This window comes from Sprattus sprattus (assembly GCF_963457725.1).
Source record: "Sprattus sprattus genome assembly, chromosome: 1".
NCBI classification, from domain to species: Eukaryota; Metazoa; Chordata; class Actinopteri; order Clupeiformes; family Clupeidae; genus Sprattus; species Sprattus sprattus.
Genome location: NC_137920.1, coordinates 39,703,250 through 39,722,590, shown reverse-complemented (window position 1 = coordinate 39,722,590; position 19,341 = coordinate 39,703,250). Strand labels below are relative to the sequence as shown.

Below are 19,341 nucleotides of genomic sequence, written 5' to 3'. Positions count from 1 at the left end.
GTTATTTTCAGTCTATAGATTATTGTTATTATTATAAGTGTCTGTGATAGTTGTAGCCATGTCAGCTGTACCTGATTTGCCCAGATGTGACACGTTTGTCAACACTTGTATGCCAATATCTGCTGTCATAATCATGGTGTCATTGTTTGCAGTGCAATACATTATATTAATATATATTCGTTGTGATTCTAAATCAGTTCTTCAGGCTGATGTTACCATAATCAATGTATATAGCCAACATTATTTTTACTATTCATAAAGTGTGTGTGTTTCTATGACAACATTTTCTCAATAAAAGAGACATTTTTCACGATCTCATCATTGTCTCATTACGTAGTAAATACGTTTCATTGAAAACGTTCTCTGGATCATAGTCAGAACTGCTGGGACAGGACACCCTAGCTAGCAGGGTATCTCAATGGGACTCGCATGGTGACTTGACGTCATAGAAGGTCTCTCAGCAACGGATCCAAACAAACTCTTAGCAACATAGATCACTGTTGCTACTCGTTGGAATGACCAATATAAAGTTCGAACTGTCCACATATTTGACTCTTGCTAGCCGGGGATTGTTTGGTACACGGAAATAAGGTTAAAATTTGGTTGGACACAAAAATGGGAAGCGAAGCGCAAGACGTTTGTCAGCTTGAGCTGGAGGCGGTCATAGGCTTCAATGGTAGGCCAGGGCTAGGATCCCACATTGAATGATAATATAAATGTATTGCTGTTATTTCACATCATGATTATTTATTTCAAAATCTAACTGGTTTTATCTAATATTTTGTTAGTCGCTATGGACAAGTATCTGATGCATGCGTAAATTGCATGAGGTGCGTTTGGGCTCTTTAATAATTATATCACGTTTGATGTAAATGCTCAATGCATATTGATTTTGATTTCACAGGGCATGTATTCTCCGGACTGATAGTGCATCCCGATAGAGAACATTTGATATATCCTCTGGGCTGTACCGTCATTCTAAAAAGTCTCAAAAACAATAAGCAAACTTTTCTTCACGGACATACCAACAATGTTTCCTGTGTCAGCGTTTCCAAAAGCGGAAATTTCATCGCATCTGGTCAAGTCACTTTCATGGGCTTCAAGGTAAATGAGTAAGCTTGTATCAGTAAAGTTGTCCTATTGTCATATATGCCAAGTCGTTTGCCCGTGGGTTTTTGGGTCTATATGTTAGCCTTTGATGAGATTATGTTGTGTTCCTACTGTACTCACCTGCTCAACCCTAGCTTGGTTGTACCCTATTGCAGACTCCAGGCCTAATCTTGCATCATATAATAATTGCCCTCCTTCCCCTTCCCATCATGAACTGACAAACAAGACCAAACTAAGCATGTAGAAATGATGGTCTAATCATTATATATTGGCCATACGAACAAACATGATTGATTTGTGATTATAAACAAAAGAATTTACCTGACTGAATTTGAATTCTAGGCTGATGCCATCATCTGGGATTTTGCCAAGAAAGAGGTGTTTGCAAGGCTACAGCTCCACAAAGCCAAGGTGGAGGCCCTTGCATTCTCCCCCAACGACAAATATCTTGTTACCCTTGGTGGCCAAGATGATGGCAGGTGATCTATAGTGAAGTGTTGAATGTAAACATTACAGTAATGATGAATAGTACTAAAGTGCCTCTGTTTGTAGGGAAGAACAAGCATTGACTGTTGTATGTGAACTGAAGTTACACTGTTAAATCCTGTTTATGACCCATTGCAGTGTTGTGGTATGGAACGTTAAGACTGGTGAGGCTATCTGTGGAAGCCCAGCCTCAGCCCACAGTGCGGGTCACTGCCTGACCGTCCAGTACTCCAACCTGAACGACAACGTGTTTGTCTCCGCTGGAAAGTATGTCACGTCCTTATTCCCGCATGAACACAGTTCTGGAAAAGTGATGTTGACAACATGTTTTTTGTGCAAACAAAGGCTAACCATATTGTCTGTTAGTTACATGGAACTGTTTTGAGAATCTCTCTGTCATGTCATTCCCTTGTGTTCCTGGCAGTGGCACCATTCGTGTTTGGGAGCTTGACCTCCCCAACAGAAAGATCCGTCCCTCTGAATGTCAGACTCGGCAACTGAAGCGCATTGTGAAATGCATCGAGGTGAACTGACAACACACCTGCATTCATTTTGAGAAAAAAAAATGTTTTAGTAGCTTCTCATTATTAGTGCTGTTAAGTAACATGCATACGGACTGATTTTCTTTGCCTCTGACACTTATTAGATCCCTGAGGATGATAGTTTCTTCTACTGTGGAACAACCAGCGGAGACATTCTCAAAGTCAACTTCCAGACGCTGCTGCTGAGTGGCTGCGGGCCTGTCAAGCACAAGTTCAGTCAGGTAGGCAGAGCAGGCAGGGCCATTAGAGTGCTGATTGAGTTTTTACGGGCGCTTTCACTTGCCCATTCCAATTACACGAGTCATATCTCTGGGTGGGATGCATACGGTGGACTTTAATTGAAATTCATTTCCCATCAGACAGCTATTAATAGACATCTTAGTATGGAACAACCTCCCCCTTTCATACATATATCGAGCTGAGCTCAGGAACACAACTCTTGCAGAATGGTAGCTGACAATTCTGTGCAGTTTTTTAGCATATCTAAAAAGTGCAAAAACATATAGTCATTAGTGATATAGGCAGTTAAAGGTGCACAGACCGAGACAGTACATCCCCCTGTTTTCTGTCTCTGACCTGTACGAAACGCTATGTTTGTATCCTTTGTCTCCTGCTTGCAATGTAAGTGTCGCTGGTTTTAATGTTGCTGCTCTGTGTCATCAGGGTGTGATAGCTATGAGGATGCTGAAGACAGGAGATCTGCTGGTGGGCTCAGGGGACGGCATGCTCACTCTGTGCAATGGGACCAATTTTAAAATAATAAAGTGAGTGGAAAATGCACTGTTTGAAACCATTTCAACAAAAATAGCCCAAACTGTAATAGAATTAAAACAAGAGCAGTTTTGGCTAGTTGACTTCTGCAGCTTCTTTTGATCACAGGCAAAAACATACTAACAACATATCAAAGTTACATGAAGGAAAAGTATTTATGCAGCTAAATTATAGTACCCAAAATCATAGTACACAAAAGAGGCCTCATTCATGCCGTAGGCAGCCCTGACTGCATCCTTATTGACATGCTCGTCATGGTTACCCTCACAGGAACGCGCAGCTGGAGGGAGGTGTGACATCTGTTTCCCTGCGTGGAGAGGGACACCAGTTCTTCATCGGCACCGATGCCGGGCAGATCTACCGCTTTGGCTACACAGATTTCAAACCAGAGCTCTTTTCCTCCAATCATAACAACGCAGTGAATGGTGTGTCTTTTCCTTTGTGAGTAACACAGCAGGGAGAAAAGACACACAGAAGTTGAGAGACTCATTTAGATATATCAGATATTTTCAAAGGTGCCATTTATCTAGCTTGCTTTTGAAGATGCATCTTTGAAGAGCTTGTCTTGAGCATGTACCGGTTGAGAACACTAGAGGGCAGCATTTTCCATGTCTCATCACTCTTTCTGTCTCTGCCTGCCACTCTCTTAGCGGGTCGTCAGAGCTCTTCGCCACCTGCTCAAAGGATGACATTAGGGTATGGCACGCCAACACATCCAGAGAGGTGCTGCGGATCTCTGTTCCCAATATGACTTGCAATGCACTGGAATTCATGCGGGATGGCCGAAGCATTGTCAGTGGTGGGTCTTAGTAAGCAAACACCAGACCTGTGCTCAAGGTCTGTCCTCTTTTCAGTCACATGGCATTATAGGTAATATAGTTCATTCCTCGATAAGTTTTTGTTTGCTGTGATCCTACTTGGCCCATAGTATTCAGGTCAAATCATAGAAAGCAAAATGAAGTAATGAATATCTGAATGAACATCACTTGGCCACCCATAGATGTGATTGGTTATGGTCTGTCACAGCCTGGAACGATGGGAAGATCCGCATCTTCACCCCGGAGACCGGTCGCCTGATGCTGGTCCTCAACAACGCCCACAGTATGGGAGTGACGGCCATCGCCTGCACCAAGGACTGCCAGAAGATTGTCAGTGGGGGCGGAGAGGGACAGGTACCCTTAAGTAACCCCCATGCTTAACCCCTGGCTTGACATTGGCTGAATGCTGTGCAAGCCACCAAAATGTGCAAAGTATTTTCCGGTCGTAAAAACACAGCAGTGATATTATTCTGGTTTTGTTCAGATCCGTGTGTGGGAGATCCTCAAGGGATCCTCCAGGCTTCTTGAGACCATGAAGGAGCACAAGGCTGAGGTGACCTGTGTCAAGATCAAGAGCAATGATAAAGAGTGCGTCAGTGCCAGCTCAGACGGAGCCTGTATCATATGGGACCTCGTGTAAGTACAGCTGATGAGCATCCTTTAACACACTTATAGTAACTACTCATCCTGAGGGAATTATACTCTTTCATTTGCAATATTTGTAATTTGGATTAAAGATGCTTGATTGCATAAACCTTTATCTGAGTCTATTTGAGAAACCATATTAAAAATTAAAAAAAAATATTTAATTTGCTCATACTTGCCTCTTCCTCTCGGGGCTGATAGATATCATCATTCTTTTTGGCTGCTTGGTAACGTTTGTGACTCAGTGACTTTATGAGCCCCTCTTCTGCCCTTAGGCGTTACGTGAGGAATCAGATGGTCCTGGCCAACACTCTCTTCCGAAGTGTCTGCTACCACCCGGAGGAGTATCAGATTATCACCAGTGGCACGGACCGCAAGGTATCACATCTTCCACTACAGCGACAGTACGCCATACAGATGATGGCAAAGGCTGAGCGAAGTCTAGGATTAGATTACATTCATTCAAAGAATGATATAAATTCAAGGGCTCTTTGGCAACTCCGATGTCTGGAATACATTAGGAAACAAAACTGCATGCCTCATTCCCTTGGTTTAGTCTTCAGTGGCATAGTGTGTTGAGGAATGAGGAACAGATATTATAGTGCGAGTGAGTTAGACAGAGAGAGAGACAGCAGTCCAGCTCTCATGTGGATTCGGTGTGCCCACGCCATCCGTGCCCGTAACTTTGCCAGCCACACCATCTGCTAGCTCCAACATGCTGCCGCAGTGTTTGGTTAGGCACCAGCCTCCTCTGCTCTCATTCCTTCATTCACAAGACCTCAAATAGAGATGGGTGGGTGTGGGGAGGGCACTTTGGTACCTCACTGTGGGATCAAGGGGGTAAGGTTGATGAATTTCTAATGAATTTCTAATTTGGGGGTTGGAAGGTTAGCTAGCTTAGCTTAAGGGCCTAATGTTTGTCTGTATGTTTGACTAAGACCACCACAGTCTGCTGCCCCTGCTTTGCCACCACTCCAGGATTGTAGTGTCAATCCTTATGGTCTATAGTAGTGTCAATCCTCATGGTGTACAGTGAGGCAGTAGAGGGTTCATCATTCATCATTGTAAATAAGGTTATTGGACATAATGTTAAATTTGTACTATGTAGGTTGAAGGAAAGTAAAAATATGAGAAAGTGCATAATGCATTGTCGCTAATGCCGTGATGTCCTGGATATGAATGATTTCCTCTCTTGTTTATCTGTTGTGAGCTATGTGTTTGAGAATGGTAAAGTGGAGTTAAAACGCTATCATTGTAGAGAATCTGCAAGGTTATTTACATAGCAGTAAGATTTCAGTTTCTACCACCATAGATGTAATATGAATCGTGTTCTACAACACCAGATATTCGATTTCTGTCACTGCTTCTACTACAAACACACGCACACACGCACTTACATTTATACACAAACAGCAGCAGTAGCAGGGTACGCTGAAACATGAGGTCATGATGGCTCTACAACAGTGAGGACTAAACCATGGCGGAGCGAGCTACCTCCCTGAGATTAGCCATCAGTCCTCAGTGGAGGCAGACCTCCGCTTCTTGGTCAGACTGTAGTGCAGTAAATAATGATGAAAATAAGAATTACGAAGAATAAGAAATCTTTTGAAACGGAGAATAGACTTGTGCTTTCAGTAAATTTGTATGGCTTGGACCATCATTCGCAGGCAGGCTTTGTGTTGTGGTTTAGTGTATCGTGATTTACTGTACTGAGTTTCTCCCCTTCAGTAGAAGGGATCTGACTAATCATTAAAAACTACACCATCTCTTTACATTACTTCAATGTTGGGTAGGACAAAGTTATAGTTGTATTATATTGATTGATGACTTATAGTTATATTCAAGTTTTATGGTTACAAATTGCATCGCATTGCATCGCTAATTTCATTTGATTTTACAGGCTTCTATAGTGTATACAGATTAGTCAGGTGAGGCAAGTGTCTTGAAACGACTACTTGGTTCATAGCATGCAATTTCTCAGCAGCACTGGTTAAAATGCTACAGCCGTTATCAGAGGTCCCCCAAAAAGCTGACAATAATCAACATGATAGTGGAATTAGGACAAATTGGCAAAACTGCTAACTAAACTGTGCAACATTAGTGTAATTGTCCAGGCTAAATACCATCTACTATCTAACCCTTGACTAAAATGTTTTATTCAGTAATTGCAATACTTTCTAAAAATGAAAAAACTGATGAAAAATAAAAAGTATAATTTAATTTAAAATAAAAACAAGGAACAGGCCAACAGACACCACTATATTTGCTTTGTCATTAAAAGGAGTCCTTCCAGACCCAGGCATGGTGAAGGCAGTCTCAGTTCCTCAAAGCCTCCCAGTCCCCCACCACCACCACCCCTCTCCGCCCTCCCCTAACCCCATCCTTGCAACTTCATGTTCATTGCCTCTGTGTTGGCAATGGACCTTGAAGTGAGACACAAACACAGAAGCATGACTCAGAGCTCCATATTGTAATGATGAAGCATCCTCCCCCTTCCTCACAAACTCGGCTAGTTTGAAGTTGTAATTAGATTCGATGTAAAAATAACCAGAAACGATGTGACGTGTGACAGTGCCATTTCTGATCTATAAATATCTTCAACAATCGTATTGCCCAAGACAGCTGCCAACCCTGGCGCTGATTAGCTTACATTTATAAACACAAGCGCGGGTTTAACTCCAGCAGATTATCATTTGATACACAGAAATTATGCGGTTTCAATTTCCTTAAAGAACAGCATTCCAGATAAAAGAACGACAATGATGTGATGACAGGAGTTCTTGTGAATGTAATTGACTCTAGAGATCTGAATACTAACGTAGATCACCAAATGCTTTAGTGATAATTTAGGGCAAAACAGTATCGCAATGGCCCAAAGGCTGTCTGTTTAAAATGCTTGCAGAAAAAGCAGCTATGGTTTTGCAGTAGGTTGTGTATTGTATGATGATTGTTTTCATTTTGATTGACAGATTGGCTACTGGGAAGTGTATGATGGATCAGCCATTAGAGAGCTGGAAGGATCCCTCTCAGGAGCCAACAATGGAATGCATATCACACAGGAGGGCGACCATTTTGTTACTGGTAGGCACTCATTGTCTTTCTTTGGGAACATGGCTAATAGACTGTCTTGAAGAGCCTAATGAGCTAATCACTAGCTATAGAGCTGGAGCAGATTCATAGTCTGATATGACAAAGTCTAAAGACTGATCTCCACAAGAATGGTTCACTGAAAGCTACATGTAAATGCAACTAATCAAAATAACGCCATCCCAATGTTTCAAAACAAACCTGTCTGCTGCCCTCTCCATCAGTAAAATACTGAGCCCATTTGCTGCTTTATGTAATGTGATATCTTGGAGCCCAAATGTATACCTTTGAGCTGCTTTTATCTTCTTCTTTCTTATGACTTCTGAAAGCAAGACATTCATCATGCCACCCAAGATTTTTATTTACTCAGGCTCACGAAAGCCACATTTGACATTTTTAGCAAGCAAACTGTTGCTTAATGTGAACTGTTAAATGTGACATGGTACTTCAAAGTGTTGAGCCCCACCTCAAATACTTGTTTTCCTGTGTTCCTTGTATCGACTCAGGCGGCGATGAGAAGCTGGTGAAGGTGTGGCACTACTCTGACGGTGTGGTGAGCCATGTGGGCATCGGGCACAGTGGCAGCATCACCAGCGTGCAGATATGCCCCAACAACAAGCACATCATCAGCACCAGTGCAGACGGAGCTGTGCTTCGCTGGAGGTTCCCTCACCGCTCCAGTTAGAACAAACAGCCAGAGCCCAGAACCCTATTCTGAGTCGTCACACTTACTCATACCCTCATATTGCCATATGTGCCCCATTTATAGACTTATTAGTCTGACGTTATCCATAAATTAGACAATACATTTTAGTTTGTCCATAAATACCTGATGCTGTATTAAAAGATCATTACAATATGACAGCAGAACATTTTGTGTATCAAATTATTATCTTGCATGTCTTTATCCAGTGGACATATTGACAGAAAATATACGTTTTAAATCAACTGATATCTAAGTTCTGGAGAGAGTATATATGAAGTTGAAATATTTTACTAAATCGTTCAGTGTATTCCCAGTGCATTTCGATTTGTATTTTTTTATTAGCATAAATCATTTGTTCCAAAGTGATGAAGGTTGTCCACCAAATCTGAAATAACCACCATGGAAGTAGACCATGCATAGCAATAAGCCAACACAATTTCGGCAAACTTATTCATTTACCATATGGAAAGGTAATTGAAATGTCTACTCCAAAAATCGAATTACAAAAATTACAAACTTGCATTTGCACATATCCCTTATTATCAAATATGTTGTCTAGCCCTAAACCTATTTCACTTGATTTACAGATCAACACCCGACTCCTAGCCTGGCCATTACCAGCCTGTGACTCCATTTCATTCCGTCTTTCAGTCTGGGCCAACCCAATGCATTTTGGTTTCCGAGATGGGCGGGTGCTTATCTTGAGGTTTAAAATCATTGGAGTTCCCTTAACCAATCAGCAACGTTTAGTAAGCATTCGGTAGATTAAACTCTTCCCAAAGCCAGTTGGGAGAAAAGCTACGACGTCCTTTCCAATCATAAAACTTACAAGAAAATACTCTTGTTCTCCTTTTAATTTTCTGATGTTCTCGAGAGTTGAGACAACTTTTCCGATAGCTTTTCGTGTCTTTTCCTCCAAGGCGAGTTTTGCGTCACAGCTCTGAACTGTTCGCTGATTGGTCCTACAAAATGTTGAGTCCTGGAGACGATTGTCAACGGGGTTAGGCCAGACTGAGTATGAGCTTGAAATCAATTCAGGCGGAAATACGTAGGCTGGTGTCACCAGGCTACCCGACTCCATTAATATTGGCAAAACTACTTTTTCAAAGTTCATATATTTTGTCCTGGTAACAACAGCCACAAGTAATACAAAGTTACATCTCAAATGCCCTATTTCAGTGGCATGGGAGAGTAGCCCAGGCACGCCACTTAAAAGTAGAGGTAGCCAGTAGACTGTAATGAAACCCACACCTCAGCACTTTTAACCACAAACATGGTGATCAATATGTTGTGTTTGGGGTCAACAGGTTATATAGAGTGTTATATCTTTTCTACACTCATTATGTTAAAAGACTTTACATTTACTTGACCATGTTTTTATATTAGCATTCATGATAGAAGACCCCGCAGAGGAACATTGCTGTTAGCTATTTTTTTTTCTAATGATGAAATGTATGTGTAATAACATGGGAAACGTTTGTACTACGTATGACGTCATGGACACCTTATCTTACTAGGTATAGCATATGATTTGCGTGATTTAATAATAAAACGCAAGTTGTAATGCAGATTATAACTGTCTATTTAAAGCAATGTTATTATTTATTACACTGTGTTAGTCTATTTGGCAATATGGTATAGATAAATAATTCACAAAAAGTGGCGCCTTTTCTTATGTATTCTGGGACCTTTTTAAACCCGTTTCTTGTTACTGATTAACCACAATGTCCATACTCCAGGAAGTTCATGTAATGGTCATGACATATTTTTATTGCCGATAGGCTACTCGCATGTCGATGGTCTCCATAGAAGAAAGTAAGCTATCCGAGCACTATTTAAAAAACAGTTTGTGGTGGCAACAACCACAATATCAACAGCAGGGGGCTCTTAAATACATCGAAAATGAGACTCCTTTGAAAGATGCGCCTAGGAAAACCTTCACGTACAAAGACGAACACAAACAAAAGTGTAACAAGCTACGCACACTCAAAATTGTGTAGCTGCACATTACATTTGGACAACAACAAAAAACATACCCCAGGGATAATTCGTCTAATGTTGAAAATGACTTGCATTAACGGTTGTGGGAAGCAGGTGAAGTCACAGGTAACTATCTGGTCTTCTGTCAGGACATGAACCAGAAACAGCGCGACAGTAGAATGAAAGCAGACTTGACCAATACAATTCATAAGGCGAGGGTTAGACCGAGGACTCACTGATCCGTAAATACTACCAACCGCGGGGAAAAGACCGCCAATGATAACGTGCGCACGAGTAGAGCCAGAAAGGAGGAAGTGTGTCGTAGTGAAAGCATGGAGTTGAGGACAACTCGGCCAGCTAGCAACTGCAGGTGCCTGAGACAGTCCTAGACAAGCGAATTCACAAAGGCGGGGTGAAGTAATCGGAATGTCTGGGGGACATTAGTCATGTGCCTTCGCACCGCAACGGTGCCACTGTGTATTTTGCACAGTGCGTTTTTAAAAAGAGGTGTTTGACACAGACAGGTAGGATTGTTGTTTTCTGCTGTAAATTTAAATTTAACGCTTTACCGCCGGTGTTTTAACAACCATGGATACGCCGAGGGATAAAGTGAAGAAACAAGCTATTAAATCGAAATCAACAAAACGTAAAGACAAGAAATACAAATCAGGAAAGGTCTTCAGACGGAAATCTTTGAAGTCACTTGGGAATTTTATGAACCGGATTTTGAAAACTTTGGGCACTTTAGCACACTTTGGCGACGTAGACCCCGTTGACGGAGAGGATGATGATGGTGGGTTTCGAGACAGTGCGGCGTGCACTTTGAGCGCCAACTCAGGGAATTTTAAAGAGGATTTTCAGGGCGCCAGGGGGAATACTTTGAAAAAGAGCTCTACGTTGTCATCCCATGGGTCAGTGAAAGATCGATTGTCGTGGTGCTATGGCGACAAAACTCCTGGCGTCTTGGGTTTGAAGAATCATGGCAACACTTGTTTCATGAACGCTGTAGTTCAGTGCCTGAGCAACACTGATCTCTTGGCGGAATATCTTGGTTTGGAACAGTACAAATCGGATTTGTGTCAAAGGAGGGTCAATGGAATAGTAAAAAATGAGGAGCTTGTTTCCGTCAGAGGTGAGGTGACTGAGCAACTGGCGGCTCTGGTGCGAGCGCTTTGGACGCTGGAATACACGCCACCTCTGTCAGTCGAATTCAAGGTGGGTTTCTAAATGTTTAGTTTAGTTAAATTGTAGATGTAGGCTATCACAAATGGTTACCTCACATTTGCCCTCATCTGAATAATCTTTACTAAAGCGGTGCCTTTACATGTTTTTGTGTCCTGTCTACAGTGAACGATAAAGTCTAAACAATTTTAACGTAACAGCCTATTCGACACCTCTTACTATCCGAAAATGCATTCATTTGCTTTGGCTGACTGCAGTTTTGGTTGCGTTGTAACCGACGTAAAACATTCAGAATCCGACACTGGTTCCGCGAGTGGTGCAGGTAGGGTTTCGGTGGGAGGGGTCAACCGACAGGTGAATAACATTGTGCGTAGTTTTTTGTAGGTTATCCCTTGCCTACTCCCCCTCTCAAAAAACCGATGTTGACTGAAAGGAAGGTGGGTTGTTTGAACATTTGTTCATGTAATATTAACTTAGTTGTGGGTAAGTAGGTGAGATATTAGCACCATAATTGCTGCACCTGCCTCTGGGCTCCTCTTGTGTCCGGTTTTCTCCCTCGTCACCTTGCAATGTATTGTATCTCATCACATAACAAGAGCAATACTAAGAAGTTGAAACCAGTTTTGCTTGAAAAGATTGTCTGCAAGTGCAAACGTTAAATTAATTTAATTCGAGCCTTGAGGAAACGACAACGAAGTTCCAGCATGCCCTGTGTGCTTGGGCAGTTAGTAGATGGTAATTATGTCAGACAGGATGGCGCTCTCAATGGCGTGCCACAGCGACAGGTCAGACGCAGGTGTGTCTGGGCTTGAGTGAGCCAATATATTGAAGACTACTGTTAGTATTAACCTTGTAAAGCCTGTTAAAACAAATGGTAGGCAGTGGTTTCTAAACTTAAAGAAGGGTTTGTGCAGATGAAGATTCTACACAGGGTTCACAGAGGTTGATTTTGAAATCTGTGGAAAGTACCATTGCATTGGCCATGTGTTGGATGCAGTGTGATAGGCTCCTTCATATCACTTTGTGTTATGAAATCAGCCAGCCCTTTGCACACACGCACACTCATGCTCTGTGTTTTAGATGCACCGGAGCCCTCAGATTTACTCTGATCATCATCATCATCATTTAAACTACTTGCTCCCTGCCAGAAAATCACTGCACTGAAACTTTGTCTCAGGATAAAACATTTATAATTTATGAGAAAATATTGGAAGCTTCGACCACTTTTGAGTGAACTCTAAGCCTCTTTGAGGGTGGATAAGCCAAGACAAGTCATGTACGTGGAAGAGAGCAAAGTGAAAGGCAGCTTGCCCTCTGTGTGTGTGAGATCATGTGTGAGTGCGTGTGTGTGTGTGTCTTTACATGTGTCGCTTGCCTCGGAGGTGACACACACTCGGTGGTTGTTGATGGGCACCATCTTGAGCACACTGGGCATGTTCACGCTCTATCCTCTCTCCTCCTCCTCTCTCCTCCTGCGCAGATGGCTTTGACCCCTTTTCTCCTCCAAACACCTCCCTTGGTCTCTTCTGCCACTTATGTCAGCCCACTAAGTGGCATAATGAGAGATTATTGTTCATCACCACCCTGATGTATTCATGTATTCATGTTTCCTCTACTCTTGATGCCCCTTTATTGTGTCTGAATGGCCTTAAAACTCTCTTTAAACTTAAGATACTATTGTTCTCTCTACAAACCTGTTCAGGTCTTTGTTTGTTTCCTAGCAATTTTTAGAGTAGTGACTGATTGCATTACTTGTGTAGATAGATACAGATGGTATGTACTAAAATGTGTATGCCTTACTGTATGCCATACAGCATAATGTATAAGCATACCCGCAAACAATTATAAATGAATACAAGATGTTTTTATGCAATATTCAATGCAGAGAAAACATGCCTCATATCAGGAAATAGGTGACTGTTGGGAAAACAACAAGTAATCTTGAAGTTAGTGTAATCATTTCAGCATCCTCCGCCCCTTCCTCATAGTGTCCGTGGTAAATGCAAAATAATTGCCAGCCATCTCTTTTTGCCTTCAGGTTTCAGACCCTGGGAATGTCTCTGAGGTGTTGGCAGTAAACAAAAGTCTCAGTATATTATATATCAAGAGTATGGCGTAGTGTAAGGAATGAGGAAAGAGCAAGGGACTGGATGCCTACGTTAGCAGCAGTACAGTGTTCCTAAAAGAGACCCATAGGCTCAGCCTTAATGCCTTCATAGGAACTGGATGCCAATGTCAGCAGTTCAGTCTTCCTGATATAGACACAGACTCAGACTCTATGTCTTCATACACCATGCATGCATTTGCTTGGTATATCTCACTTAATGAATAACCGACTAGTTTACACAGCAGGCCTTTTTCACAAAATGTAATAACCATCATTTTATGTGAGCTGAGCAGATACTAAAACGCACAGTTGAGAAAGATGGCCGTGACATCTTTTGCGTAAGCAGCATCATTTGAGTACATCGCCACCAGATTTATGCCGCACGTGATTTATGTTTCTGGCACGACTGCAGAGTATGATAAATCCTTAATGCCGCACCAGACCATAAGACTGTCCTGTGGAGATGAGGCTGGAGTGGCCTTTCAATTTATCTTTATAAAAACCAGCAGCAACGAAACCATCAAGACATGGCTGAAGGCCCGAGTTCCCACACACAGCTGCTTATTTACAGCCTCAGTTTAAGTCAGTCGGGGATAAACCATTCAAGTTTCAATTACAAGGATATCGAGCCTTTCGCCACACCATCAAATTCTCCATGGTGATCATGATGGATGTATTTCATCCCTTTAGTTTCCGATAGTGGTAAATCGTGAGTTAAGCATGTTACATAAATAAGGCTTTATCCGTTGGACTCACTGGCATGGTAGCAGGGCGATGAAAAGGTATGTATTTGATGTCCAAATGCATGTGTGAGCCTGCCATCCAACATGATGTTATTCAGATCTCCGAGCCCGGAGCTGGGATTACTGTGGAGAAGATCTGGGGCTTTTTGGTGCTCAGGGGTCAGAATGATGATGGAGTGTGGAGGCAGGAAGGGGGGCATCTGCCGGCGGAGGAGGCACCATGGGTTGGGTTCATCTGGATCAGAAGCGTCCTCTCTGGGGAGACGATGCGCCTGTGCTCAGCTGGAAGTTGATGAGAGTCCAATGGCTGGCTAAAATGGAGGAGAGAAGAGTGATGATTTGTCTGTATGTTCTCTCTCTCTCTCTCTCTTTCGCTGTCTCTCTGTCTTTCTGCCCTGTCTCTAAAGCGAAAACACAACAAGTCGTATAGTAGTTACAGTATACACTAATGAAAACATAATTATGAAAACTATATTCCATTTCTACTAATAGATGACACTAAAACTACACACTGTACCTTTAAGAGTACAAAAATGGAGACAGAGAGTGATGGGGTGCGCCCATAGAGAAAACCAATGTGACTGCTTTTGAAGTGCTCCACCAAACACCAGCACCTGCTTGAGGAACTGGAATGAAGAGTGCCCGTGAACAAAGTCCTGTCTGTGGTGGTGCGGTTATGTAAAAGTCATCATTTGTCAAGGCTTTCATTCTGTCACCCTGGAATCTAACAAGGTCCATTTGACGCGCTAGCCAGGCTTGGCGTTAGTGCATTGTGGGAGGCAGGGCGGCCATGTTCTTGATGTATAGCTTATTTCCGAGCACCACTGGAGGTATTCATCACTGTTTGCATTGGGAGGTTTTGCGAAAGGGGCGGCAGACAAGGTCAGAGTAGGAGCACTTAAAGGGCAGCTCAGTCTGGAAGACGAGGAGGAGGAGGAAATGTGTGGAGTTATCACTCAAGCACGCCGCCTCCTCCTCCTCCTCCAAGAGGTTAACAGTCATGTTTTCTGACAGTTGAGTCTTTCAGGCTTATATTTGAATTACATTTTGTTTAACCCTGTGCTCGTTCAGACAACAATCTTTCTTATCATCTGCTGGAATTTAAGGGGAAGATCTCAGAAATAAACCCAAGGTTCTAATTTACCTGATGGGGCAGACGGAACCCTCCCTGTCTCTCCCCTCCTCCCTGACTGACTCACAGGTCAGACTGCCAATCAGAGTGAAGGGCACAGTAAATGACACACACCTCTGTGACCAACTTTGGTGTGGTCTCACCATGCAGACCAAAAGGCAGCTCTGACCAGTGTCAGAAAGGGTAATCAAGGGGAAAAACATCTTTGAACATTTTCACACTGCTGGCAGACGCTCTCATTATTTCATAGGGCTGTGAGTTGCATGCACCATGCAACATTAAAGACACAGCTCAAGAGAAAATGAAATCACACCCCTCCCCTCCGTGATTGAGCCACTATATTTGTTTCCCATTTACAGAGCCAAGACTGTGTATGAACTCCTGAGTGCTAACACTGAATAGACAGCTAGAGGACCGTGAGGAGCACTTTAATTTAGTTTAATTTGTATGGGATTATAATTGTGTACTCCACCTTCAAGGTGAGAAAACAAAGAAACAATTTATATTAATATATTTTCATTTCAGTTGTGCAAATTAATTGACAGGTCTACTGTCTTTCAGTTCCTAATATGTTGTTCTCAGACATGGACTTATCCTATCTTCCTTTTCTCTCTCTCTCTCTCTCCTCCCCTGATCAGGATTGTGGAGTAAAAGGACAAGTGTTTTCTGATAGGACGAGAGTTTGACGAATAAGGATGATTCCTTCACCAGGTTTAGTTTCTGTTTGCGGTTTAATTTCAGTTGTTGGTTATTATTTGTGGCATCTCTGTAGTTACTCTCAGAGTCACCTGAGTCATTGTGCTAGTGGCGTGCGCTTTGTGTCAGACTGAAATATGAAGGGTGACCTGGAACCGACACTATGAGTAATGTGTCCACTGTTGGGCTCAAACCACACATTGAGTAGCTTCAAGCACAACATGATGTGCACAGCTGCTTTTACACTGCAGAGTTAAAGAGAGTCTCGTGTGTGGTTGCAGTCTGCGTCATTAAAGAGAACCGACCAAAGAACACTCAAAGAGAGGGCATCCAGAGAAGATGAGACTAATGAGAAATTGAGTTGTCCATTTTGTGTGCTCCTTGTCCTCGTTTCGCTTTCCCTTGCAAACTTCCACACTTCCACTTTGCTATTCAAGGCCAAAAAAGCAGCAGTGTTTCACAGCAGAGACACGCCTGTCCTTCAGTAATCATCTACATAACGGTATTGTGAACACATTCATCCTGGCAGTGATGCCCTCGGATTCCTTCTCCCAGTCAGCGGGGCCCCCTATAACCTTGGATACACAGACAGGATCACAGAGAGGAATGCCTGTCTGTCTCTCTCTCTCGCTCTTTCTTTCTCTTTATCGCTCTTTCTTTCTCTCTCCCGCTCTCTCTCTCTCCCTCTCCTCTCTCTCTCCCCCTCCCTCTCTCCCTGTCTCTCTCCCTGTCTCTCTCTCTGTCTCTCTCCCTGTCTCTCTCTCTGTCTCTCTCTCTGTCTCTCTCTCTCTCTGTCTCACACCCTCTCCACTGCAGCCTGTGGTGTTCATTTGAGCTCCTATTTGATCCTGGGTTCCTCCCCCAAGAAACTCACAACTACTAGAACATCATGCCCTGAACAAAGTTAGGAGGGAGATAGATGCTGAGTGGTAAAGGCACATTTATCTTATCCTTCCTCTCCTGTAACATCCCTCTAATTGCGATTAGGATAATTAATGATCCCCAGCATTTATATTTAGATTCTGCCTGCGTGAACCTGCAGTTTTTAAAGCACGTCTGGGCGTCAGTCAATCGAAACACATTTCAAATAGTGACAAGGCATCATAATGCATAGCATCACTGTCTTCTTATGGTTTAGAAAAGGTTTGTGTGTTTTGTGTTAGCACTGGAAGTTCTTGTGTTTTGTGTAAGCGCTGGTCGATCAGGCCGAAGGAGCTGGCATGTGAGTGTGAAAGAATAGTTGCAGTAGAGGACAGTGTGTTTTATGGCTCAAGCTCAGACGTCAACAGACCCTCTAACAATAGTGTAGTGTTAACACAGTCAGACAGAGTTTTGAATGTCACTTTGACGTCCACATTTCATTTGTCAAAACACTTGCACAGTCTGGCTACGCAAGGAGATTTTGTTAACATTAACAGAATGTTCTCACTTTAGATTTTGACTGGCTGCTGCACCAGCAAGGCAAACCGCAGGTTGCGAAATGTTTTTACTATCAGCCGTAGTCATAACTTAGAATGTGATTGTTGCCTAACCTGATTCATTAAATAAAGTGTTTTTTTCAAGACATTAGACCTACAGTGTACAGCCAAACTAAATATCTTCAGCCAGCTCTCTTTGTTATTCCATCAGATAATTATAAAAGTACTAAATGCTATAAAAGTTAGCTATCATTACCTCCATTTTAGCAGTGGTGTTTTGTTAATTGCCCTCTCTCTGTGGTTGATCCTTACCTCTACATGTCTTCCCCCAGAGCATCGTATCCAAGTATGGCACCCAGTTCCGGGGGAACTCTCAGCACGACGCCCTGGAGTTTCTGCTCTGGCTCCTGGACCGAGTGCATGAGGATGCCAACCCCACCCCCAACAACAACAACAGCAAGACCAAAGCCCCTGCTATGGTAGGAAATACATCTGAGAATACTTACTGTTTCTTAATCCTTTAATGTTTTGAACCCTCCTTGGGTCATGGTGTCCCCAAACTATTTTCAACTAGAAGGGCACTGGGAGAGTGCATACCTCTGCCAAGGTGAAATGCCCTATCTCAGATGTCATTTGTGGATCCGCCCTGTGATTCAGATCCCCTCCAGACTTTAATGGGTTCCTCCTTGGCTCGTGCTACACCCCTCCACCACATTTAATGAAAATTGCCTGGTAGTTTTTTGTGTAAACCCTGCTGACAGACAGACAGACAAACAAACGATAACAAAAACATAACCTCCTTGGCGGAGGTCATTAACATTCCAAAATTAAATTAAATCACCCCAATTCATTATATTTATCGAAAAGAAAACAATTTGCACTTGCAGTGTACCTGCTATAAAAAAGTAAAGCCTGTTGTCCTTATTTAACTTTAGGTGTAGAACAAGCTATGTGATCTCCTCTGTCCCACTCAGTGTGGTGTAAACCAGTCAGCCCTTTACCTCCTACGTATAATTACCTACTAGAATGTCTAATTCAAGAAAGCTTATTGTTTTTAAGATATGTTTATGTGATCCTAGCACTTCAGTATTTGACCTAGCCTCTCTGGTGATAGACCTTTGTTAGCGTGTTGGTGATGCTATTATTAATGCCATCTTTGTAGTAGTAGTTGTAGTAGTAGTAGTATAGGGAAGTTCTTATCATTGCATTTCTATTTTATGAGAGTAGAAGACTTATATTATAGTACTACTGCACTGCTATAGTATACTAGACTACTACAACAGTATTATATCTCTTCAAATGGTATCCAGTTTTTCACAGTAATAGTCATCTATTGTAATGATGAGATTTTCTTACTCAAGACTGAGAGACAGTCATTAGACATATCACATTAAATTAAAATGAGAATAAGCAATTAAGAAAAACTGTGCAGCAATCAGTCGCTCCTGGACTGAAAAATTACTTATGGGCAATATGGAAAAATACCAGAATAGACTATAATGGAACTGTTTCGAATGGTTGGTGCTTGATTTGAAGTGTCTGTGAGACGGCCCCATCATTAAAGGAGCTTTCCCTGCCCCTCAGTTCCCCTCTACAGGGATGCTGGACTTTCATATTGCTGGACAGAGGCCATAGGTTTTCAAGTGCAGAGGCGGTAATTAGAAGTGACCCTCATCTTAACAAGCAAGGTTCCCACAGTGAAAGGAGAATAGAGAAACTCTCCTCACAACCCAGTAACTATGTGTGTTCACTGAAGAGGGCCATGTGTGTGTGTGTGTACACATTTATATATCTGAGAAACTCAGACATGCAGGTTCAACTTCCCTCTAAGTGCAGGATGTATAGAATGAGAACTAAGAAATACTGAAAAATGTCTTCTCAATGCCAATATGTTTTCTGCAATTCATGTCAGAATGTA

General features: G+C 42.4%; 2 protein-coding genes across 2 annotated transcripts in view; both read left to right on the top strand.

The window, feature by feature from the left end:
* Positions 1–615: 615 nt before the first annotated feature.
* Positions 616–8,144, top strand: cfap52 (cilia and flagella associated protein 52; the record flags this gene model as incomplete). The annotated part of the gene is made up of 14 exons (XM_080840016.1): positions 616–676; positions 905–1,104; positions 1,453–1,589; positions 1,735–1,863; positions 2,021–2,120; positions 2,243–2,359; positions 2,802–2,902; positions 3,180–3,350; positions 3,560–3,708; positions 3,936–4,081; positions 4,212–4,363; positions 4,648–4,750; positions 7,342–7,453; positions 7,966–8,144. 14 exons carry the CDS (start codon positions 616–618, stop codon positions 8,142–8,144), a joined length of 1,857 nt encoding a protein of 618 aa, XP_080696142.1.
* Positions 8,145–10,733: 2,589 nt separating this feature from the next.
* usp43a (ubiquitin specific peptidase 43a) overlaps positions 10,734–19,341 on the top strand; it is a gene marked incomplete at both ends in the record, with an annotated part of 84,264 nt that continues 75,656 nt past the window's right edge. Inside the window, 2 exons of the mRNA XM_080844184.1 lie at positions 10,734–11,360; positions 17,756–17,902. Of these exons, the coding sequence (XP_080700310.1) occupies positions 10,734–11,360; positions 17,756–17,902 (774 nt within the window). The remainder of the gene's footprint in view (positions 11,361–17,755; positions 17,903–19,341) is intronic.